This window comes from Lithobates pipiens, unplaced genomic scaffold, assembly GCF_037356315.1.
Source record: "Lithobates pipiens isolate NorthernLeopardFrog02 unplaced genomic scaffold, aLitPip1_a1.2 Scaffold_30, whole genome shotgun sequence".
Classification (NCBI taxonomy): domain Eukaryota; kingdom Metazoa; phylum Chordata; class Amphibia; order Anura; family Ranidae; genus Lithobates; species Lithobates pipiens.
Window position 1 is genome coordinate 41,828,999 of NW_027507791.1, and position 24,774 is coordinate 41,853,772.

General features: G+C 42.7%; 1 protein-coding gene across 1 annotated transcript in view; it reads right to left on the minus strand.

The window, feature by feature from the left end:
- Positions 1–358: 358 nt before the first annotated feature.
- The window catches only part of VANGL2 (VANGL planar cell polarity protein 2), a 127,971-nt gene continuing 103,555 nt past the window's right edge, over positions 359–24,774 (minus strand). The window contains exons 5-9 of the mRNA XM_077464085.1: positions 22,016–22,620; positions 14,058–14,194; positions 10,038–10,173; positions 7,475–7,706; positions 359–2,177 (exon numbers count right to left, since the gene is read on the minus strand). Coding sequence (XP_077320211.1) covers positions 1,917–2,177; positions 7,475–7,706; positions 10,038–10,173; positions 14,058–14,194; positions 22,016–22,620 — 1,371 coding nt within the window. The 3' untranslated portion in view covers positions 359–1,916. The remainder of the gene's footprint in view (positions 2,178–7,474; positions 7,707–10,037; positions 10,174–14,057; positions 14,195–22,015; positions 22,621–24,774) is intronic.

Genomic DNA, 24,774 nt, shown 5'->3' on the forward strand with positions numbered 1-24,774 from the left:
CATCATTGGTGCCATTGGGAGGAATCGTGCTCCATCGTTGGTGCCATTGGGAGGAACTGTGCCCCATCAAGCCCCATTGCTGGTGTCACTGGGATGAGCTGTGCCCCTTCGTTCATGTCAGAAAATAAAATAGTGCCCCAATTTTTGAGACCAATGCCCTAGGATATGAAAACTCAGCAACAGCAGCTGGTATTCTGCAGCACTACTAGTAAGATTTCAGAAGGCTTAACATTAAAATTCATTAGATAATTTTTTTTTTTTTTTACATTCATCTGTCACCTCTAGCTTTTCCAAAGGGCAAGAGAAGAGGCCTAGTGCATTTAAAATAACCAATTTGCCAAACCAACGACCAAAAGGGTTAGGTAGTGTAAAAACAACTTTATTTTTTTAATTATTTTTTAAAGTCCTTCAGTAGTGGGATCCTAGAAATGTCAACTTTTTTTTTTTTTATACTAAAAAGTGAGACATTACAATGGAGAAATAAAAAACAAAATATGAAAAAGTTGACCTGGAAAAAAAAAAAAAAAAATACATAAAATGTGTTCGAAAACACCACACACACTTTTCCTGTAGACAAAACCATCTCAAAAGTAGTAGAGTCAAATTTTTTTTTAAAAATTGCTACAATTGGGTGACCGTGTTCATATCTCTCACTTCTGGAGCAACACAGAGACACAAAAAGAAGAACTTCCAACATTAAACACACCCGAAATAATCATGTCACCTGGCCAGCCAAACCTTGGGAGTCTACGGACTTCGGTGGTAAACGAGATGATGTGAGAAATTAGTGCACTTAGTTGACAAGTCAATACATTATTGGAATGTAACAGTCTGAAATTTCCCGGTCACCACCATTGGACAAGAAATAGTTCAAACAATCAAGCTCACATTTTCTTTTTTTTTTTTTCCCTCAATTGAAAACCTTGACATGTTCATGGTGTATTCTACTAGTGTATTCAGACCACCCCTCCCTCCCCCCCCCCTTTTTAAAAAAAATGGCAATATATTTCTTCAAATTTAAAAAAAAATGTTAAAAATCAGGGATGTACATTTACAGAATTAAAGTTACAGTTTTGTACAAATTTTTGAAAAAAAAAAAAAAAAAAAAAAAAAAAAACCACAAAAAAAAACAAAAACAAAAAAAAACACGACAGTGCCACAGTTTAGTGGTTTTCTGAGAACTGTCTGAACATACAAAAAAACATTTCAGTCTAAGAGAATTCCTCGCCCACCCAAGCCAGGTTAGCAATTACGATAGTTGGTGTGAACTTTTTACAAACTAAGCCACTTATTTTTTCCTTGTCTGGTGTCGGAGAAGCTCGTGAGCTGAAGCTTAAAAAAAAATAAAAAAAAAATAGTTTTTTCCAAAGTTAAAAAGACGGGAAAGCACCAGGGATGGACAGTAGAAAAAGCCTCAGCTGATAGCCCTTAAATTTGGCACCAAACGTGAATCTTTTATGGCCTCGGCTGGTGTAAATGGTTGAAGCAAGGGTCCTCCTGAAGCACTCAGAGTAAAACGTGGTCCATTGTTCTAAGTCTCAGCGGATGTGAAGAGTCGTTGATCTTTAATTATTGCCGAGATGGTGGGAACAAAACGAACTGAAAGCTCTGGAAAACAGAGTCAATAAGCGCCCTGATCACTGGAAGAATGGATTTGTAGCAAAATGGAAGTTTTGATGGGTCTTCAGTTCAAAAAAACAAGTTTATGAACAATGGATGTTCGAGTGGAACCAATGGTTGAGGTTTGGTGCACACCATAAAAAAAAAAAAAAAAAGTCTTGTCGATTTTGCCATAAAGGTCAAAACAGAACAGACCCAAAAAAAAATAAAAAGCCACCGAGGAAGAAAAGATGAACAACCATGTACACCTTAACTTTGTAACCCTTCTGTGAGTATGAAGGTCCAGGGGGGGGGGTTCAAACTGAAGTCTCTGACTGAAGCCTCATCACGAATTTATGAGATTTGGGGTCCACGAATTCCTCTGAGAGCTTAAAGAAAGGAATCTTTTTGGTGCTGACAACCAAGCTGAAATCTTGCCTCTTCAAGACGAACACAACGCCATCTTTCAATCCATTGGTTACTGGTTCCTCGCTGACCAATGTCCACTGCTTGGCTAGCCAGCGTTCTTTGTGATACTGGATGGTGGGACCGGGGCCTAAATACCGCTCTAGAAAAGCCTGTAGGGTTAGAGAAAAAAAAAAAAAAAAGACACGCAGACATTAGAAGCAGGAATGGTCTCTACATAGTGTGTTTGAATATTTATATAGGATTTTTCTTAGCGTTTAATATACAAAACAATAATGGAAAAAAAAAAGAAAAAAAGAAGGCCACTTTAGAAGAATGAACTGAAAGCACATGTAGAAACTTAGTTAATGTGCAGTTTACCTTATGACACAAAATTTTTATTTATTTTTTTATATATAATATATATTAAAATGTATAATATATATATATATATATTAAAATGTATAATATATATATATATATATTAAAATGTATAATATATATATATATATATTAAAATGTATAATGTATAATATATATATATATATTAAAATGTATAATATATATATATATATATTAAAATGTATAATATATATATATATATATATATATATATATTAAAATGTATAATATATATATATATAATATATATATATATAATATATATATATATATATATATAATATATATATATATATATATATAATATATATATATATAATATATATATATATATATATATATTAAAATGTATAATATATATATATATAATATATATATATATATATATATATATATATATATATATATATATATATATATATATATATATATATATATATATATATATAAAATACACTTTAATATTATATATAATATATATATATATATATATATATATAAAATGTATAATATAAATATTTATTAAAATGTATAATATAAATCTATATTAAAATGTATAATATAAATCTATATTAAAATGTATAATATAAATCTATATTAAAATGTATAATATAAATCTATATTAAAATGTATAATATAAATATATATTAAAATGTATATATACACAAGTTTACATATCCTGGCAGAATTTATGATTTCTTGGCCATTTTTCAGAGAAAATGAATAACACAAACTTTTTTCACTCATGGTTAGCATTTGGCTGATGCCATTTATTATCAATCAAATGAGTTTACCCTTTTTAAACCATAATGGCAACAGAAATGACCCAAATGACCCTGATTAAAAAAAGTTTACATACCCTGGTGATTTTGGCCTGATAACATGCACACAAGTTGATACAAAAAGGTTTGAATGGCATACATATATACACACACAAACACATATACATATATAATATACACATATATATACATATATATATACACACACACATACACACACTCGTCATCTAGTCGATTTAGGTCAGTTTTTAGCAATTCCAGTTCTCAAGGTGCACCAACAGGTCATGTTTTCAGGATTTTCCTCAGATGAAACGCCTGTGGTAATTACCAAGACAGCAAAACGGATCAAATCCCCTGTGCAAAATAATGGAAAGTCTGAAAACATGACCTGTTTATACGCCTTGAGGACTAGAATTGAGAAACACTGTTTTAAGTGACTGGATTAAATGGCAAATAGATTTGTGTATGGATAATGTTAAAAAAGGAATTTAAAATAAAAATATTACTATTATTATTATTAAGATTTGTATAGCGCCAATAGTTCAATACAGAAGGGACAGGTGGGCCCTGCTGGTGGAGCTTACAATCTAAAAGGGAGGGGAGGTGGTACAAAAGTTAATAGCTGTCAGGAGGGGGAGGTGGTACAAAAGTTAATAGCTGCGGGGGGGGGGGGGGGGGGGGGAATAATCTGATGGCGGCGACTCGGATACAGTCCTTAGGTGGAGGATGGATAGGCTGACCGAACATACTGGGGCAGGGGGTTCCAGAGAACGGTACAGGTTCTGCAGACGTTCTGGAGGTGTGCATGGGAGGGGGTAACAAGGGAGATAGAGAGTAGAGTCTTTGGAGGAGCAGAGAGGAGGATTTGGGCGATATCTGTACATGAGGTTGTCGATATATCTGTGGACGATGTTGTGGATGGCCTTGTATGTTGTGGTTAATATTATGAATTTTATACGGTGGGGATAAGGGAAGCCAGTGAAGGGACTGGCAGAGGGGCAGCAGTCACGGATGGGTTAGTAAGGTGTATTAGTCTGGCAGCAGCATTCAGAATAGCCTGTGTAAGGGTAGGCCAGGGAGGAGAGACTTGCAGTAGTCAATGTGGGAAATTACCAAGCAGTGAATACGGTGTTTTGTGGTGTCAGTCAGAAAGAGGCAAATTCTAGAAAGGTTATGGAGGTTAAGGTGGTACGATGTAGCCAGTGATTGGATTTGGTGGCTGAAGGAGAGCTCAGAGTCTAGGATTACACCCAGCACCTTGGCATGTGTGGAGAGACCAATGGTTGTGCCTTTGATCTCAATGGCAAAGACCTTGGGAGATGATCGAGGAGAAGGAACCATTACAAGCTCAGTTTTAGAAAGATTGAGTTTGAAGTGGTGTGAGATCCAGACCGATATGTTGCTCAGAAAGTTTGTGACACGTGAGGAGATTGAGAAGGTAAGTTGAGGAGTGGAGGGTTAGACCTGAGTATCATCAGCATAGAGGCGTTAGTGGAAGCCATTGGAGGTTATCAGCTTGCCCAAGGAAGAGGTATAGAGAGAGAAAAGAAGAAGAGGTCCAAGGATGGAGCCTTGGGGTACCCCAACAGAAAGTTTAAGAGGAGTGGAGGAGATGATGTTGTATGTGGCACTGAAAGTGTGCTGAGATAGGCAGGAGAACAAAGAAAGAGCAGAGTCACGGAGGCCAAGGGAGTGGAGTTTTAGGAGGAGCGGGTGGGTCAACTGTGTCCAAGGAAGCAAAAAAGTCCAAGAGTATGGGTATGGAGTACTGGCTGTTGGTTTTAGCAGTTAACAGGTCGCTGGTGAGTTTTAGTAGGGCAAGCTCAGTTGAATGTTGTGGGTGGAAGCCAGACTGTAGGGGGATCGAGAAGGTTGTGGTCGGTGAGGTAGCAACTCAAGGTTGTGGACAAGGTGTTCAAGAAGCTTGGAGGCAAATGGGAGCAGGGAGATGGGTCTTAGGAGTTTGGAACTTCCTCAGTGGCAACAGGGCTGAAGGAGGAAAGTATTGAGTGCGTTGTTGGACCTGGTGTGTTGGTCGGGGGAGGAAGCTGGACGCTGGACCTCTCACGAATTGTGTCGATTTTGTTTTTGAAATGGTTGGCAATCTTCTGGATGGTAAAGCAAGTAGGTAAAGTGGAGGCATTGGGGAGGTGAAGTAAGGAATTTAAGTTAGAAAAAAAAGAGTCGACGAGGTTTGGAATGAGAGGATTTTGATGAGAGTGGTGAAGTGGGTTTGTTTAGCAGTTATGGAGGCAGGAGTTGTAGTTAAGAAGGGCAGATTGGTAGAGGGTGAAGTCTTGCAGGGATTTCGTTTTACGCCACGCTCAAGATCACGGCTGCGTCTCTTGAGGCTTCTGGTGTCGTCTGTTTGCCATGGTTGTGGCAGACGAGGCCTGGTTCTGCATGTAGCAAGAGGAACAACTGGGTCCAGGGAGGATGACAGTATGGTGTTGTAGATAAAGGTATGTATATGAAACAGAAATAAATAGACTAAAAACTTTTTTTTATTGTATAAAACATGAAATCAAAAAAATAAAAATAAATAAACATCTTTACACACAAAATAAAAAAAATATAAAAAACACACATCAAAAACAAAACAACCTTCTTCGCCCATTAAATAAAATTAAAAATGTTAAAAGAAAACAAGTTTTTACAACAGAAAAAATAAATAAAAATAATTCACCCATGAAATAAAAGTGGCAAAAGAAAAAATGCCTTTAAAAAATACATTACACACAAAAAATAAATAAGATATAAAATAAAAACCCACACTACCTCAAAATGGTACCATTGTTTAATAAAAACGCAAAGTAATTTTTTGGGGATTTAAGTTAAGGACCCCTAAGAAATAAATGGGTGGAAGAAACGATATACAAAAAAATAAAAAATAAACTTTTATCGCTCGTGTTAACATGTACAATTGGGCATTAATAGATCTTTAGTGAATTGATCCCTATACTACCACTACCCCTGTTCTAATGCCTACCCAACTGCACATATTGATGCATGATATACAATTTTGGACACATTTTTTGTTCTCTATGCAGCGCCAAAAAAAAAAAAAAAGATATAAACAAATAAAAAAATCGAAATGACAGCAAAAGCCAAAACAAGAGTTAAAAACTGAGCTCATTCCAAAAAGAGAGGAATAGCAGTAATTTGGCAATAAGCAGTCTGTTGACACACAAGAGGAGCATTTATGATCGTCACAATGACCCATTAAAAAGGTCTTCGTGCCGCTCCTGGTCGTACATTAAAGGCTTCAGGGTGTGAGCGACACATCTGCTCAGCACAGGACAAAGCCACGGCAGAGAAGCCGCAATTAAATATAAATGAGCGGCATAAATATTTCAAGGCGTGTGAGAGCAAGGTACAGCAACGGCTGGTTAAGTGAAACCAATACCCCAGCGCTGTGGGCAGGAGCTAAAAGCTGCCTCTAGCTGCAATACACCTAAGTACACGCTAGGTGGCAGACTTGTGATTTTAGATTATAAAAAGGTGAACAAAAAGCCAAAAAGAAAAAAAAAGAAAAAAAAACTGCATATCATATTACAAGCGGAAAATTTACAGCTGAACCGGGACTGGGTGTAAACCGCAGTTTAACAAGTCACCCTACATGGGATTAACACCTCTGTTGGAAACGTTTCACAGGCTCCGTCACAAATAAACAGCGCAGGATCCAGTAACGTGAGAACCTAGTTTTGGGCCCTATTTGGAAACAAAACTGCAACAGCCGGCTAAAACTACAGTGGCTATAAATAGAAAAATATATAAACAGGTGCTAAATAAAACAGGATTACATATTCATAATACGGAGTATAACTATGAAGTAGAATGGCATTTTGACATCTGGGGAACCCCAGGACGATGGCACCCTGACAACCAGCGGTCTCCAGGACCAAGGTACCCTGACATCGGGGGGGGGCTCTCAGGAAAAGCGAAACCCTGGCACACAGTAGTCCCTGAGACAACAACATCTGAGGGTTCAGAACAATGGCACCCTGATGCTTGGGGGTCCCCAAAATAATAGAACCCTGGCACTTTGTGCACATCAGCACCCCAAAACTTGGGCATGACAGCACAATGACATCCTGACACTTTAAGGGCCTAGAACAATGGCACCTTGACAGTTGAGGGTCCTAGCTCAAAAGCTCCCTTGTTAATTGGTGTGGCACAATGGTACCCTGACACTGCCGGTAATAGCACAATGGCACTCCAACATGAGATATTAAAAAGCAGGAACATTTTCTTAGCATCACAATGAAGAAATTATCTCCACTAACCTTTGGTGTCATATCATGAGTGATACAGAACTCCAGGTGTTGAAGAATGCTCTCCATCGTGTGATACGGTTGCTGTTTCGTCGTGCGCAGGTATTTCTGCATGGCTCTAGCCATGGAAGCGAAGATAGCCTGGGCAGCCTCTCGGGGATCCATGATCTCACGTGGGTTTTTCTGGTCTTCTTCCTGGAGACGTTTGATGTGGGTGAAGGCCTCTTCTACAGCCACCACCAACCTACGAGGGCAATATCAGCCTAGTTAGTAAACGGTGAGCAACTTAACTGAATTGTCCAATAGTAAGGCAAAAGGCAAGATCTTCATACTAGACCAGGGATATGCAATTAGCGGACCTCCAGCTGTTGCAGAACTACAAGTCCCATGAGGCATAGCAAGACTCTTAGAACCACAAGCCTGACACCCAGAGGCATGATGGGACTTGTAGTTTAGCAACAGCTGGAGGTCCGCTAATTGCATATGTACTAGACTTTCAGCTCCTAGACTAAAACATATCCTAGCAAGAGGCAACAGTGCTTAAGATCCGACAACATATGGGGTTAGCAAGAACCTGTACAGGTCTTGAAAACCATCTCAGTTTTCCTTTAGAACCACCCTGGATACTAGGTCAAGGCTGTAAGTGAGGCTTTCTAAAGATGTGGTCTTGACAAGGGCCTATGTAGGTCTTCAAAACAATCTCAGTGTCCCTAGAGAACTACATTGGAGTCTAGGTCAAGGTGGGTTAACGGGGTATGTTAAAGATCTGGCACCTTATGGTGTTTGCAAGAAGCTGTATAGGCATCATAAACAATCTTGGTGCCCCTAAAAAACCAAACTTGGTTCAAGGGTTAAGGCTGTATATGGGGCTTGCTTAAGATCATGCTCGTTATGCTGTTAGCAATAACCTGTGTAGGTCTTCAAAAGAATCTTAGTGTCCCCACAGAACCAATTTGGGTCATGGGTCAAGGCTGTATATGAGGTTTACTAAAGATCTGGCACCTTATGGTGTTGACAAAGGCCTATGTAGGCCTTGAAAAATGGCAATGTCCCTATAGAACCCCCTTAGGTCAAGACTGTATAAAATGACTTGATTGCCCGAGTCAACATTTAGCTACTCCTACTCCCATACTAAGACCCAACCCATCATCCAACTTTACTGCTCTAAAGTTCTGGGATTTGACAGTTGAAGGACAAGAGGTGATAGCAATAGGATCCCCCATATTTACAAGGGACAATGGTGAGTGGTGGTGCGATCACATGGGTTTGGTGTGATCACATGGGCTTGCCTCCACCAAGTCTATAAGTGTGCTGGGTGACTGTCCATTCTTTCAACTAATGTTAATTTACACAAAGCACAACAGGCACTGTTTACTATTACAAAAAACACACCAACGAGAACCCGATGAAAGATTTGCTCAATTTTCGTTGTTGGCGTCGGCCATTATTGTAAATGAGAGTGACATTTATCTACCGGGGATTATCACTAACAGGAGGATGATGACAGTTTTCTCCCGCAGGCCCACACAAGTCCTAGAAATGGCTGTGACTGCCATAGGAACGCAATGACATCTCTTCATCACGGGGGAGAAGAGAAGAGAGAATTAACATTAACGATTAAGGGATACAGGATAATAATTCTTATATTCATAGATGTGTGAAGGGGCTTACACCGCTCACGCTCCCACTGTATAAAAATATTAACGAACGTACTTTGTGCAAGGCACTGAAAAAGTTACTTAGAGAGTGCCGACATTTTTTTACCCATCTGCCCTGGACGGCCATATTGGAAGACACACTGGAGTCAATGTTTCAAGCCTAAAAAAGTGACCTTGTGCAAAGCAACAGGTAATACCGGCTACCTTTACTTTTTGTTCCACTACTGCCCACAGGAACAAAGAGTAGAAACCCTGCATAAGTTCCAAATCACAGCCCATTCAGAAGAAGGGAATGGCACCTGAAGTCGTTATTGGAGGACCAGGTAGTGGTTGGAAGGGCTAGGGAGCCAGTTAAATTCATCCGATATAAAGATCCTTTAACCTTTTATTTATTTTTCTCCATTAAGAACAGATGTGTCACTGCCCTAGTGTAGAACCCGTATCCCTGTGGATCCAACTACGAAGGCTGTACATGGGGCCTCGGCATTACTGTCCAAATCAAGATTTAGCCACACCTCTTCCTGCACTAAACCCCACCCCTAACATTTATAAGGGACGCAACAGATAAAAGGTACTTCAAGATATTGACGTCTCCATATCTCCTAAAGCAGGGATCTCCAAACTTTCTAAACATAGGGCCAGTTTACCGTTCTTCAGACTTTAGAGGGGACAGACTGTGGCCACCGGGAGTTGATCATCGTTGATGTCATTGGTAGGACTTGTGGCCCATTGTTGGTGCCATTGGGAGAAATTGTGCCCTTCATTGGTGTCTATGAATGAAACAGTGCCCCCTGGGCCACAGTTTGGAGACCACTGTTCTAAGGCAAAACGTTCAAACTCCCAATTGGTTTCCTGTAGTTCCAATAACATAGAACAGACCTGCACTCTCAGAGATGGTGGACTCATAGTAGGCATACCTTGCTTTCCGCTTACGCACTCTCCGCTCATGCTCCGCCTCTTCATAGTAATACTCGTTGTGACTGTTGTCCCTCCTCCTGGCGGCTGCGGCTATTACTGCCCGAGACTGCCCTGTAGAGTTGTTAGTAGAGTTTTCTAGAGGAGGAAAAAACAAGGAACATGTAGTGGTTAGAGTAAATAAATTATAGTAAATAAAAGGACATATAGGAAAAAAAAAAAAGAATTAGGTTGATGCATCCAAAAACAATATATTATTGGAGGTGGCGTACGACTGGTTGAGTCAGCCACCTGCTTCTTTATTTATTTTTTTGAGAGACTACAGTCATTTCTTTTGAGAGACTACAGTGGTGATATTTTCACATCAGAGTTGCTGGCTGTTCTTATCCACAGTGGATATTTGCATGCCCTGCCCTACCTTAGGGTGCCATATGTGGTTGCAGTCTAACCATTCTGAAATGAAGGAAAAAAAGCTAATGGAAAGAGTGAGAATCCCTCATAGTGGCCAAAGCTGGTGTGTAGACTCAGGAACTTAAATCAGAGAGCTCTTACCAGGAGAAAAAATAAAAATAAAATATAGGTTTGGCCTTCCATAGACCGTGCAGGAGCATTAACTGCATGAAATGCTCAGCATTTTTGAAGAAAGCGCAGGAGTTATAGCTGCATAGAATGGTTGGCATTCAGTAGACAGTGCAGGAGTTATATCTGGGTGAAAGGTTCAGCATTCCATAGACCGTGGAGATGCTATAGCTGCATGAAAGGTTCAGCATCAGACAGTGGAGATGCTTTAGCTGCGTGAAATGTTCAGCATTTCATAGACAGTGGAGATGCTATAGCTGTATCAAATTATTTGTATTCCATAGACTGTGCAGGTAGCTATAAGGAAGAGATATCCTGCATGGTCTATGAAATGCTGTCCAATCATGCAGCTATTTTTGCTACAGTAAATGCTCAGCATTCTGTAGACTGTGCATGAGCTATAGCTGTATGAAATGACCGGCATTCCGTAGACCACGTAGGAGCTACAGCTGCATAGATTGGTTTCATATAGAGAGCAGGAGTTTTGGCTGCATTAAATGCTCAGTATTCAGTAATCCATGCACGTGCTATAGCTGTATAGAATGGTTAACATTCCGTAGACTGTTCAGGAGCTATAGCTGCATGAATTGACTGGCATTCCGTAGACATTATAGGAGCTATAGCTGCAAGGATTGTTTTCATATAGAGAGCAGGAGTTTTGGCTGCACTAAAAATGCTCAGTATTCATGTAATCCATGCTATAGCTGCATAGAATGACATTCCGTAGACTGTTCAGGAGCTATAGCTGCATGAATTGACTGGCATTCCGTAGACATTATAGGAGCTATAGCTGCAAGGATTGGTTTCATATAGAGAGCAGGAGTTTTGGCTTCGCTAAACATGCTCAGTATTCATGTAATCCATGCTATAGCTGCATAGAATGACTGGAATTCTGTAGACAGTGCAAGAGCTATAGCTGCAGAAATTGGTCAGCATTTCACATAGAAAGCAGGCGTTGTACCTGCATTAGATGCTTAGCATTCCATAGGCTGCGCAGGAACTATATCTGCATGGAATGATCGCCATTCCGGAGACTGCAGGAGCTATAGTTGCATGAAATGCTTAGCAATCTGTAGACATCGCAGAACCTATAGCGGCATTAAAACGCTTGACAGTCTATAGGTAGTGCAGGATCTTTAGCTGCATGGATTAATCAGCATTCCGTAGACAGGGGAGGAGATATAATAGTTACTAACAGCTGAGTTCCAATTTTCCAATAGGCACACTTTAAACCTAGGAAAGGTGAACAAATGCAAGAACCATTTCATTTTATCATCCTACATCGCCTCATTGTATACAATTCAAAAAAGTGGAGATTTCCATTCTGAAAACTGCAAAAATGCAAACACTAAGGGAGTCCTTCAAGGGTTAAAAAATGTTGAATTTAAAAAGTCTGCCCGCAGCCTCCACGTTTCGTTTCCAGCTCTTGGAGAAGCGCAACGAGGCCTCCGTACCAAAAGCAGACAGCAGCTTTGAAGTTTTTGACTTTCATAAATTTGATATTCAGCTCGGTGCCCTAACGGGAGAAAAAAGGTTTCAAGGAGGAGGTTTCAGCCAACCTTAATAATGGAAGGGGCCGCGCCTCCCTTGCGCTATTTTTTATTTATTTTTTCCCACAAGGAACAAGACAAGATTCATGTCTGTGTGTAGCGTGCAGAGTTATAGAGGTCATGGGAGCAAAGATGGTGGGAACTATTCTCATAGCAAGGGTCTAGAAAAGGGAGGTGTGCGTCACCCATGACAACCAAAATCACTGCACTGTCAGCCCTAGCCGACTAATAAAAAGGGGGAACTAGGTTTCGTATGAAAGGGGGATGCCTCACCGAGGACAGCGGGTGGTGAAACATCTTCCAACCCCTTAGCAGCTCAGCCAGTGTTTGAAAGTGGCACACAAAAATTTAACACTCACTTTCCTTTTCTCCATAGTAAAGAACAACATTGGAAACCCAAAAAAGCCAGTGTGTTAAATTTCAGCTTTAGCTATTAAGCTCTGTAAGCAACAGAGGTCTTGTTTTTTTTTTCCTCAACTGAGTAGTAGAGAGGAGATCAGACTTTGTTCAAACCCAGAAGGAAGCAGTCATTCTTACCCAATCAACCACAGCTAGGGGAGGGAATGCTCAAGAAAATCATTGAAATAATATGGCCTTTTTTCGGTCAAGGTCATCAATTCCCAAGCTCATCCCTAATAAGCAGCTAAAACTGACAGGTAAACATGGGGAAACAAAGCTGAGAGCTCCATCTACTGGAGGTGATACAATTGCATTATTTCTTAGTTGCTTGACAAAAAGTATAAAAGTACTGTTGCATAGTTGGGGTTAACGCATACCCATTCCTTTCCTTTGTGCTTGGCAAAGGTAAAGGTTGGTTTAGCTGTAGGAACCACAGGCTACTCTAGGAAAATCTCACCACTGCAATCTCTGAGATATGACCAACTGGGTGCTTATATGCCCTAGTGTCCTTCTAGTGGATTACATTTACATAAAGATGATAAATGGTCAAAAAACCCAAATCCAGCCAAGTTTTTTTCTTTATTTTGTATAGAACAGAGAAGTGTTCGAACATCAGTAATGTTTTAAATGTTGTCCATGTCTCCACTGAAATGTCTTATCTCTTCCAACCACCAGGACAGGTAGCGAGGACAAAAATTACCCTCATGGCGACACAGGCAGCATTACAATCCTAAAGCCTTGTACACGCGATCGGAGAATCCGTTGGAATGTGTCCTATCGGACCGTGTTGTTGGATAATCAGACTGTGTGGTATGCATCGGAATGTTTCCGTCGGACCCAAACTTGTTGGAAATATTTCCCGACCAACTGGTTCGATCGGACATACTCCGATCATGTGTAGAGAATTTTGATCGGACCAAGTGCCACGCATGCTCAGATAAAATTCCTACATCAAAGCTATTGGCTACTAGCCTGAATGTAGTCCCATCGTAACGAAATTACATCATCACGTTCTGAAAGATCAGATTTTTCGACAACTTAGTCCGACCGTGTGAATGCAACAGTTTCGGACAAGATCCGACGGATTTGGTTGTCGAAATCTCCGACCGTGTGTACAGGGGCTAAGAGAAACTTTCCAAGTTTTTCTAGAAAATGTAGACTTCTTGCTGTTCCCATTGAGGGGGATTTCCCTCACTTCCGGTTTTATTGGATATCTATCAAACAGGAAGTGAGGAGATTTTCCCTCACATGTGTCCATAAAATAGACCGAAAGTGGAGGAAAATCTCCCAAATGGGAGGCACAATTGAAAGTTGATTGAGGTTCTAATGCTTTGACACCACCTGGAGTTGGGTATTAACAGTAGAGGACAACCCGAGAGAGGTCATAAACACAAGCCATGTAGACGAGGTTCTTGACAGGGAAAAGACAACAGGTGAAGACAAAGTGGAGAAGATCGAAGAGACCCAGGAACAGTATCATCATCATCGTCTCACCCTCTCCAAGCGAGTAGACCTTGAATCCAGACATTTTCTTGCTCAGGATGGATTTTGGCAGGTTCAGGAGGGCAGGGTTGTAGACGGGGAAGTCGTGATAATAATTTTCCAAAATCCATACAGCGACTCGCTGGATACTGTGAGTAGAACAGACAGGGGCGGGTGGGGAGGAAGAGACGGTAAATTAACAAGTGTGCCAAAAAGGGGGAGGAGAAGACACAAGGGGAAAACAGAAGGTAAATGGGAACAAAGGCTGTGAATCAACCAGACTGACAATACAGAAAAATCTAGCAGAACAAAGATGGCTGCCGTAGAGCTGGGAGACAAACATGGCCACCATAGAGGTGGAAAAATACAATCCACATTTTTTCTAAATTGTTTCTAAAACTCATAGTTCCCTGAACCTTCTTCAGTGTTCATACCAAAGAGGGCCCATTAATACTATTGTCAATCTTACCAAAGAGGTCCCATTAATACTATTGTCAATCTTCTCACCAAATTGGACCATTTATTTCTGTTCTCACCAAAAAGGACTCATCATTACTGTTCTCAATGCCATCGCCAAAGAGGACCTATTCATGCTGCTCTCGCCAAAGAGGACCTACTGTATTAAAACTGTTCTCACCCAAGAGGACCTACTGTAGTAATACTGTTCTTACCAAAGATAACCTATTATTGCTCTTCATGTTCTCACCAAAATGAACCTATTACTAGGTCTCTCAATGTTCTCACCAAAAAAGACCTATTACTGTTCTTGATGTTCCACCATACAGTCCAATATTTTATAAATTTCTAAAACTCATAATTCCCTGACCTTTCTCAAAGTTCTTACCAAAGAGGACCTATGAATACTCTTCTCAATCTTCTCACCAAAGTGGACTTATTATTACCGTTATCAAGGTTTTCACCAAAGAGGACCTATTAATAGGGGTCTCACCAAAGGAGGACCTATTAATACAGATCTCACCAAAGAGGACCCATTAATACGGATCGCACCAAAGAGGACCTATTAATACGGATCGCACCAAAGAGGACCTATTAATACGGATCGCACCAAAGAGGACCTATTAATATGGATCGCACCAAAGAGGACCTATTAATACGGATCGCACCAAAGAGGACCTAGTAATATGGTTCTCACCAAACGAGGACATCTTGGCAATAAAAAAAAAAAAAGGATTCTTATTTTGGAGTATAAAAAAGGTACATCCTACATGCCATCACAGATGATCCTTATTGTTACTCCATCTAGTGTCCATAATGCTGTATTTTTCTGATTGAGGTATTTCAGGATAATACTGCATTATGGCCACTAGATAGAGATGACAATTATAAGAAATAAACATATTAGGCAAAATATGGGGATCATTTGTGAAAGCTGTGTGTATACATCTTAAGCATTCACTTATTATTTTTTTATTTTTTATACATAGACCCTTTAGTCTAAAACACAGGCAAAGATCATATGGTTTCCTCCTACCAGGAGCACCTTCTGTATGTTTTAAGTCATCAGACCAGCCTCTATCAACATAGAGGAACCCTTAAAACTTTCTGGTTTCAGGGAAATCCTGCTAAAATGTACTATTGATACATTAGTGTGATGGTCAGTGGGAGAATGCTTCTTACACTTGTTATTGGGAAGAATTACTCCCCTTACAGATTAGCCAAAAAGATAAATGGAGGTCAGTGGGAACTTATCTGAAAAGGAGAAGTTATTCATTGCTCAACGAACACCTTCTAATGGATTCAATTTATATAAAGAAGATAAATGGTCAAAAACCATTTATCATTTACAGTGGTGGAACAGAAGAGCAAGGGGGTACAGTAGTGAGGCATGAGAAGGGGGTTTAGCAGTGGGACAGAAAATCAGGGGGTTACAGGGATGGGGCAAATGTGCAGGAGGTACAGTAGTGGAAGGGATGAGAAGGGGGTTCAGCGGTGGGACAAAAAAGCAGGGGGTTACAGTGTTGGGGCAGATGAGAAGGGGGTTCAGTGGGACAAAAAGAGAGCAGGGAGGTACAGCAGTGGGGCAGAAGAGCAGAGGGGGTACAGAGGTGGGGCAGATGTGCAGAGGAGAAAGAAGGTATATCAGCAAAACACATGAGCAGGGGGTTACATTGGTGGGGCAGAAGAGAAGGGGGCACAGAGGTGGGACATATGTGCAGGATATACAGTGGTGGGTCAGGTGAGAAAGGGGGTTACAGAGGTGGGCTCAGATGAGAAAGGGTGTTACAGAGGTGGGGTCAGATGAGAAAGGGTGTTACAGAGGTGGGGTCAGATGAGAAAGGGGGTTACAGAGGTGGGGTCAGATGAGAAAGGGGGTTACAGAGGTGGGGTCAGATGAGAAAGGGTGTTACAGAGGTGGGGTCAGATGAGAAAGGGTGTTACAGAGGTGGGGTCAGATGAGAAAGGGGGTTACAGAGGTGGGGTCAGATGAGAAAGGGTGTTACAGAGGTGGGGTCAGATGAGAAAGGGGGTTACAGAGGTGGGGTCAGATGAGAAAGGGGGTTACAGAGGTGGGGTCAGATGAGAAAGGGGGTTACAGAGGTGGGGCAGATGAGAAAGGGGGTTACAGAGGTGGGGCAGATGAGAAAGGGGGTTACAGAGGTGGGGCAGATGAGAAAGGGGGTTACAGTGGTAGGGCAGAGGAGAAAGGTGGATACAGTGGTGGGGCAGATGAGAAAGGGGGTTACAGTGGTGGGGCAGATGAGCAGATAAGTTTAGTGTTAGGACAGATGAGAAGATGGATCAGTGGTGAGACAGAAGAGCATGGGGGGGGGGTATAGCGGTGGAGCGGATGTGCAGGGAGGTACAGTGGGGCAAATTAGAAAAGGGGGTGCATTGGTGGGGCAGATGGGCAGGATGGCACAGCGGTGAAACAGATTTGCAGGGGGGACAGTGATCTGAGGTGTGGAGTTGCAGGATGTTAATTTCTCACTACTAAGTAGTTTACAGCATTTAATTTATAAAAAAATCGTTTTCGCGATTGAGAGCGTGAAGTTGACATTTTTTGGTTATAAATTCGTCACGCTCAATTTTCTTTGAAAAAATTTTTTGGCAGGAGGTTGCTCGGAAGGTTGCCCACCCCGGTTGTAGCACAACTAAGCAGGAAGCAGAGGCCGCACATATAAACGAGGAGAGGTCTGGTTTCCCATGTAGGGAGATCCGTTACAAATGAGGTTTTTCTGACAACAACCAAAAGATTAACATCAAAAAGATGATACTCGCATACATATATGAAAACCCTAAACTCCCCCGATTTGCCCCAACGCTCATTGTTTTACAAGCGTTGTACTCTGGGAATGCCCAGATTAATATTCCAGTACCGGTCTGACATAAAACAAACATCATAATGCCTGAAGCTCGTCAGCTCTCAGCTGCAGTTGCCATGGGAACAATCGTATACATCCCATGGCCTTTGTAGTAAAAAAAATAAAATAATAATCTGCATGAATAAAAAAGCAGCTTTGCAAATACCTACAGACAATTCAAGCAGTTGCAATGTCCACTGGCTACCGGTAAAGAATAATGAAATTATAATACTGCGTTAGTTACTCCTTTAATTTTTAAAGCTTAACTACTTTTACAAGGCAATATCTGGCATTGTAAAGAGATCCAGTGCATACAAAGTGGATTTATATCCTTTATGGCTCTTGAGGAAATTTAAAGAGGAATTCTGGCTATATACCCAACTGTCCTCTTACCACCCCTAATGCCTAAACTAACCAGTGTAAGAAAGATCTATATACTTACCCATTTTCAAGCCATTCCGGACACGGGGTGTCTCCTGTGTCAGCCAGCTACGGCTGCAGTGGAGAGGGAGCTCTGAACACGGATGGACCATTGAAGCCTATGGGTGACGTCACCACTACAGGCTTACTTGCTGTTGTTGGAGTGCTCTCTCCTACCCTCTGCAGCTGCCACTGGCTTGAAAAAGGGGAGATCATGTGACCAGACCGGGTTGAAAATAGGCAAGTATATACAAATTTCCTACACAGGTTGGTTATTGCCACTCACTTTCTGAATTGGAAGTAACACAGTGACTGGGGATGACAAGAAGCAGTTACAGATACACCATATGGCCTAAAGCTGGAGGACACCTGACCATTACCACCCATACGAACTTGTTGGGTTAACCCAGTCTAAATCCATTGCCATGAATATGGAGATGGCCTGCCTTTGCAGCTGTAACAGCCCCCTGGTAAGGGTTCCCTCAAGATCTTGGAAGTGTGACCGTGAAAATTTGTACCCATTTATGAGGCAAGGTATTGATGTTGAATGAGAAGAGCTGGCTTACAACTGGGTTCAAATTCATCCCAAGGGTGTTCAGTAGGGTTGAGGTCAGGGCTCTTTGTAGGCTATTCCAGTTCATCTACACCAAACTCCTTTAACCATGTCTTTATGGAGCTGGCCACCATTTATGAGGCCAGATAAAGATGATGGATGAGAAGATTTGGTTCACCATCGGTGCTCTAATTTAGTCCAAAAGTGTCCAGTGGGGTTGAGGTCAGGGCTCTGTGTAGGCCATTCCAGTTCCTCCACACCAAAATCCTGAAACCATGTCCTTATGGAGCTAGCTACCTGGCTCACCATCAATGTTCCAATTCATCCCAAAAGTGTTCGAGCCCTGACCTTAACCCTAGCGAACACTTTTGGGATGAATTGGATCACTGATGGTGAGCCAGGTCTTTTCATCCCACATCAGTCTCAGGTCATAAAACGGTAGCCAGCTCCATAAGGACATGGTTTAATGAGTTTGGTGTGGAGGAACGGGAATGGCCTACACCACTAGGGTTAAGGTCAGGGCTCGGTGTAGGCCATTCCTGTTCCTCCACACCAAACTCATTAGTATCTGACCTCATAAATGGTGGCCAGCTCCATAAGGACATGGTTTAATGAGTTTGGTGTGGAGGAATAGGAATGGCCTACACCGAGCCCTGACCTTAACCCTAGCAGTGTAGGCCATTCCCGTTCCTCCACACCAAACTCATTAAACCACGTCCTTATGGAGCTGGCAACCATTTATGAGGTCAGATACTAATGAGTTTGGTGTGGAGGAACAAAAATGGCCTATACCGAGCCCTGACCTTAACCCTAGCGGTGTAGGCCATTCTTGTTCCTCCACACCAAACTCATTAAACCATGTCCTTATGGAGCTGGCAACCATTTATGAGGTCAGATACTAATGAGTTTGGTGTGGAGGAACAAGGAATGGCCTACACAGAGCTCTGACCTTAACCCTAGCGGTGTAGGCCATTCCTGTTCCTCCACACCAAACTCCTTAAACCACGTCCTTATGGAGCTGGCAACCATTTATGATGTCAGATACTAATGTTGGATGAGAAGACTTGGCTCACCATCAGCATTCCAATTCATCCCAAAAGGGATCAGCAGGGTTAAAGTCAGGGCTATGTGCAGGCCATTACAATTTTTTTTCCCCAAATCAAAACTTCTCAAACCATGTCTTTATGGAGCTGGCCACCATATATGGAATCAGATACCGATGTTGAATGAGAAGACCTGGCTCACTATCGGCATGCCAATTCATCCCAAATGTGATCAATAGGGTGGAGGTCAGGGCTCTGTTCCCCCACGACTGAACACAACCATTTTAAATGGGGGGGGGGGGGTTTACGTACTTTTGGTCATAGTATAGATGTGATGGTCAACAAGTGGTCAAGTGTCTACAAACTCTTATCCAAATAGTGTAGCAATGTGGAAAAAGGTTCTAAGCCTTCCTTAAGCTGGCCATACACTAGTAGTAATTTTCTTCAAAATTCTTGTTTTAGGAACGTCTGTTTGACTTTCGAAGGTTTAGTGGGGTCCCACTGATGTTCATTTTCCAACAATATTTTGAAGAAAGATTTAAAAAAGGAGCAGAATTGACTATTTTTTTCCTCGATGAAATGTGGATTTCATTAGAAAAAAGGACATTCATTCCAAAATGTAAATGTTAAAAACAAAAATGTTGACGTACGTACAGACATTAGTTTGAAGGTCTACTAGTGAATGTCCCTCTTTAGTGTAGCCCAGGGGTGTCCAAACTTTCCAAGCAAAGGGACAGTTTACTGTTGGCCCCATTGAATGTGACAGTAGGTGGAATGGTGCTCCAATATTGGTGTCAGTTGATGGAATAGTGCCCCCTAGGGTCAGCTAAAGGGAGGCAAAGGCCCCAGGCTGAAGTTTGGAGACCGCTGGTCTGGTCAAAACTAAAAAAAAGGTGGCTGGAGTTACACTTTAAATTATCAAGGGACGTTGCTTCAGGCCCAGTACTATCACTATAATGTGGAGGTTCTATAAATTTTATTGACTATGTTTAGACTGCAGAATTAGTTTATGGCTGGGGCAGTAAACTCATTATGCTATAAAAGATAAGATAAAACAAGTCCCTTTTAGTGCCCTAGTTTGGAAATCATAAATGTTGATGGCAGATAAGCCGTGTCTGGGACAGGGATCTCCATGTGACCTGTTCAGCAGCTTCCCATACCAAGGAGAGAACGTGATTGAATTTCAATCTACTTTTCATCAACATGCTTATAGTATTTTTCAATATAACCCTTCCGTTCTCATCACATACCCCCTTTTTTTTATTTAGAACATTTAATGCCATCACTGAGTCTTTGTGCTTCTCTATGCAATGCAGGCAGATCATGGGTGGTGAGAGGGATGCGTTCTTTAAAGTGGAACTAAAAGTCCCTAATGTGCTAACAGAAATACGCACTTCTTTTTTTTCCCGGTTGCCGATTTCCCATTACTTCCTGTCATAGCGACATTTAGGAGTTAAAAGAAATCTCAACAGGGCAAAAGGACCGAAAAAATGAAGTTCTACCCCTTTTTCCACGATATCCTAAATGTAAAAAAAAAATAAGGAAAAAACTAAACTCAGACCTTTGGTTTTAATGTATAGTTCGTATTTATACCTGTACATGGGGGAGCAACCATTTTTTGCAAATTACGTATGTCTGCTTCCTGCTTAGTAGTACAGCTGTAAAGAGATTGTGCCGTACCTTTTATGTCACAAATTTGTAAAGATACACAAGCTGAAGAATATTCCAAACTCTGGGGGAGCCCAGTCCAAGCTCTAGCTAGGGTCTCACCCAAGCCCTAGCCGAGGTGGGTCTCACCCAAGCCCTAGCCGAGGTGGGTCTCACCCAAGCCCTAGCCGAGGTGGGTCTCACCCAAGCCCTAGCCGAGGTGGGTCTCACCCAAGCCCTAGCCGAGGTGGGTCTCACCCAAGCCCTAGCCGAGGTGGGTCTCACCCAAGCCCTAGCCGAGGTGGGTCTCACCCAAGCCATAGCCGAGGTGGGTCTCACCCAAGCCATAGCCGAGGTGGGTCTCACCCAAGCCATAGCCGAGGTGGGTCTCACCCAAGCCATAGCCGAGGTGGGTCTCACCCAAGCCATAGCCGAGGTGGGTCTCACCCAAAAACAAAACAAACACTATCATCTTAAACTCTCGGTATCACACTTTGAAGACCGGGACACCAGAGCGCAGGAGAAGTTGTCTTTTTCTGGGTCTCACCCAAGCCCTAGCCGAGGTGGGTCTCACCCAAGCCCTAGCCGAGGTGGGTCTCACCCAAGCCCTAGCCGAGGTGGGTCTCAACCATGCCCTAGCCGAGGTGGGTCTCAACCATGCCCTAGCCGAGGTGGGTCTCAACCATGCCCTAGCCGAGGTGGGTCTCAACCATGCCCTAGCCGAGGTGGGTCTCAACCATGCCCTAGCCGAGGTGGGTCTCAACCATGCCCTAGCCGAGGTGGGTCTCAACCATGCCCTAGCCGAGGTGGGTCTCAACCATGCCCTCGCTGAGGCTCACCCAAGCCCTAGCTGAGGTGGGTCTCAACCATGCTATAGCTGGGGTTCACCCAAGCCCTACCCGAGGCTCACCCAAGCTCTAGGAGACTTTTCCGGTTATCGCATCTACCATACACATAAAGAGCTGTTAAAATATCCCATCTTACCTTAAGTGGCCAATATTGTAATGCCTGCTTGCCCCGTCTGTGGACCTGACAACCTTGATGGTGAACTGAGGTTGCAGTTGCCGTAACTCCAGCAAGACCACCGCCAAGTAGTGAACAAACAGCAAAGCGTCCACCAGCGACACGGCGTATTGTACTATCCCCTGGTAATTCCTCTCGGCAGTGGTGAGGATCCGGACAGCATAAAAGAGCCAGTAGGACACTACCAGCAGAAAAATAAGCACCATGATGAGCGCCCGGAAGACGAACACCCGTGGGAAGAAGGCCTTGGGGCGCCGGAAGAAGAGCGCCCAGCTGCCCACCAGGAGGATAAGGAGTTTGAAGGCCACAGAGATGAAGAGGCCCTCACAGGGCGTGCCACAAGCTTCCAGATCCCATGGTAATATTTTGGGCAACAGCATAAAGGCAATGGGGGTGAGGAAAGAGACAAAGGCCAAGGCTCCGCCCACAATGACACCCAAGTGGCGGGAGCAGTCCAGGTTGGCGCTGTCCTCCATGTCCTTAGTGATACGGGTAATGTCATCGTGGGATATGCTGTGTTCCGAGGTCCCGGTGACCACGGTCGTCGTTTCTCCCCAGTTGTCATCCTGTAGACCAAATAAAAAAAGGAGTCACCTTAAAGTGGACCTATTATCAGATATATTTAATTCATGTCAAGTACAGCATGCTTAATAAAACAATTCTAGTATTTATTACCTCCCATAGAGATCAAAGAACCCCTTATTTACTTTTCTCTCCAGAAGGATGGCGCCCTCATTGTTCAGGCGTCATCCAGGGTTACCACCCACTTCCTGGACTCAGAGGCCAGCTCAGAGAGGACACAGTCCTGCAAATCCTGGTGCCGGACTGCGTTTACCAATGGCTGACACAGTTCAGCCCCTGCTGCAGCCTCACTTTGCTACAAAGGTACAGTGAACAGTATGAGTGATCACGGGGGGGGGGGGACTGAGGAAACCGGAAGTACGTGGAAATCTACCCAATGGGAAGTCTTGAGAAAGACATCCTGGCAGATGTTCTCATAAATTCCAACTCTAGCTAAAAACATTGCATTCAATTGTGGAGAGAGTTGGAAAGGGTTAAAACCTCTGCCAGATTTTAACTGCCCTTTGGGCACACGTCTCCAAAGCATGCATTATTTTTAGTGGAACCACCTAACTTCCCGTCTCGGTCACCACCACAACTCTCATTCTTTGTACAGGTGTCACAGAGAGAGGAAGTGTAGGAAATCTACCCAATGGGGTCACAGATATAAACTAGGACAAAATTCTCTTTCCCACTCTATCCAAAACTAAACACAAACAAAAAGAAAAAGGTTTCGCTAGGCGTTTTTAATCTCTTTCCAGGCATACCTTGCAAAATCTTATAAGCGTAGCTGGCGGCGGCTTTTTAAAAGCCAATTCTCATTATGAATTCAGTTCATAACTTGGGACTGTTGGCGGCTCTCGCCCGCCCTCCCCTCTCCCACCATACAAGATCACACAAGCTGGGGGAGCTCCGACTTGGCGGAGGTACAAGACGAACAGGTGCCAGCCTTCGCCAGAGAGCCGCCGCGCATTTTCACATTGCTGCGTGGGGAGCTGTTGTGTTAATATGTCGTTTTTATATGGAAACTTATTTCGGGGGCTTTCTCGCAGCCCCGTAGGAGTGTTGGTTTCCTTCAACGATATGCAGGAAAAAAAAAAACAACAGACTGGAGAATGACAAGTTTGATCTTGTGACCTGAAAACCCAACCGGTTGAACGACTGTGTTAAGGTATAGCGGAGGGGGGTATGGATTACAACATGGAGACTGAAACACACAGCCGCTGGCTCTGCTTCTTACGTTACAACTACAGACACTCTCACGCTATTAAGTCTCCCACCAAACCCACCTAAAAAAACAAATCGTCCAAGAATTTATTACATCTTGCGTTATTGACGAGAAATTATTATACAGGAATTCTGAATTTTATTGAGAGAGAGAGAGACCTAGAGCCACCTCTCTAGACCCGCAGCCACCTCTCTAGAGCCACCTCTCTAGACCCGCAGCCACCTCTCTAGACCTAGGATCCACCTCTCTAGACCTACATCCACCTCCCTAGACCTAGATCGCCACCCCCCTCCCTAGATCGCCATCCATTTAAATTTATATATTTAGACAAAAAAATATATATATATATTTTTTTACATAGAATTCAAAAACAAAAATGTAATCTATTGCAGTTGTGATTCTGCCAGTAACACACTTCCTGTCCTAAATAGTGGTGGCTGGTTGGTGCTCTATTTATTTTGGGGGGAGGGGGGAGAGATGGGGAGGCGACCCACGGCCCCCTGCGCAGCCAGCCAACCACCCCCCCACCCACGGTGCTTGATCGATCGCCCACCCCCCCCCCCCCCCCCGCCCGCAGTCACTAGATTGATCGCTACTTCACTCGCTCGTCGCCCAGCCCCGCACTTACCCCCATCCAGGTCGCAGCTTTGGCAGCTTCCACCCTCCTGAGTCCGGGCAGTCGCATCTCCTCCCGGCCATTTCAGGTCTCAGGGCTCGTTTCCTGATTGGCATTGAGGAGAAACAGGAAGACATTAGCGAATATTAACTCGCTAATGTCAGACAACTGGGTGGAGTCGGGGCAGAGTGCTCTGCGCCCCGAGCCCACTTTTTTTTTTTTTTTTTTAGGCCAATTAGAGCCTCAGGCTCTAATCAAGTGCTTAAAAAAAATCCAGGCGTCCAGCATGTAGCTTAGGAGGTAACTTTGGCATCC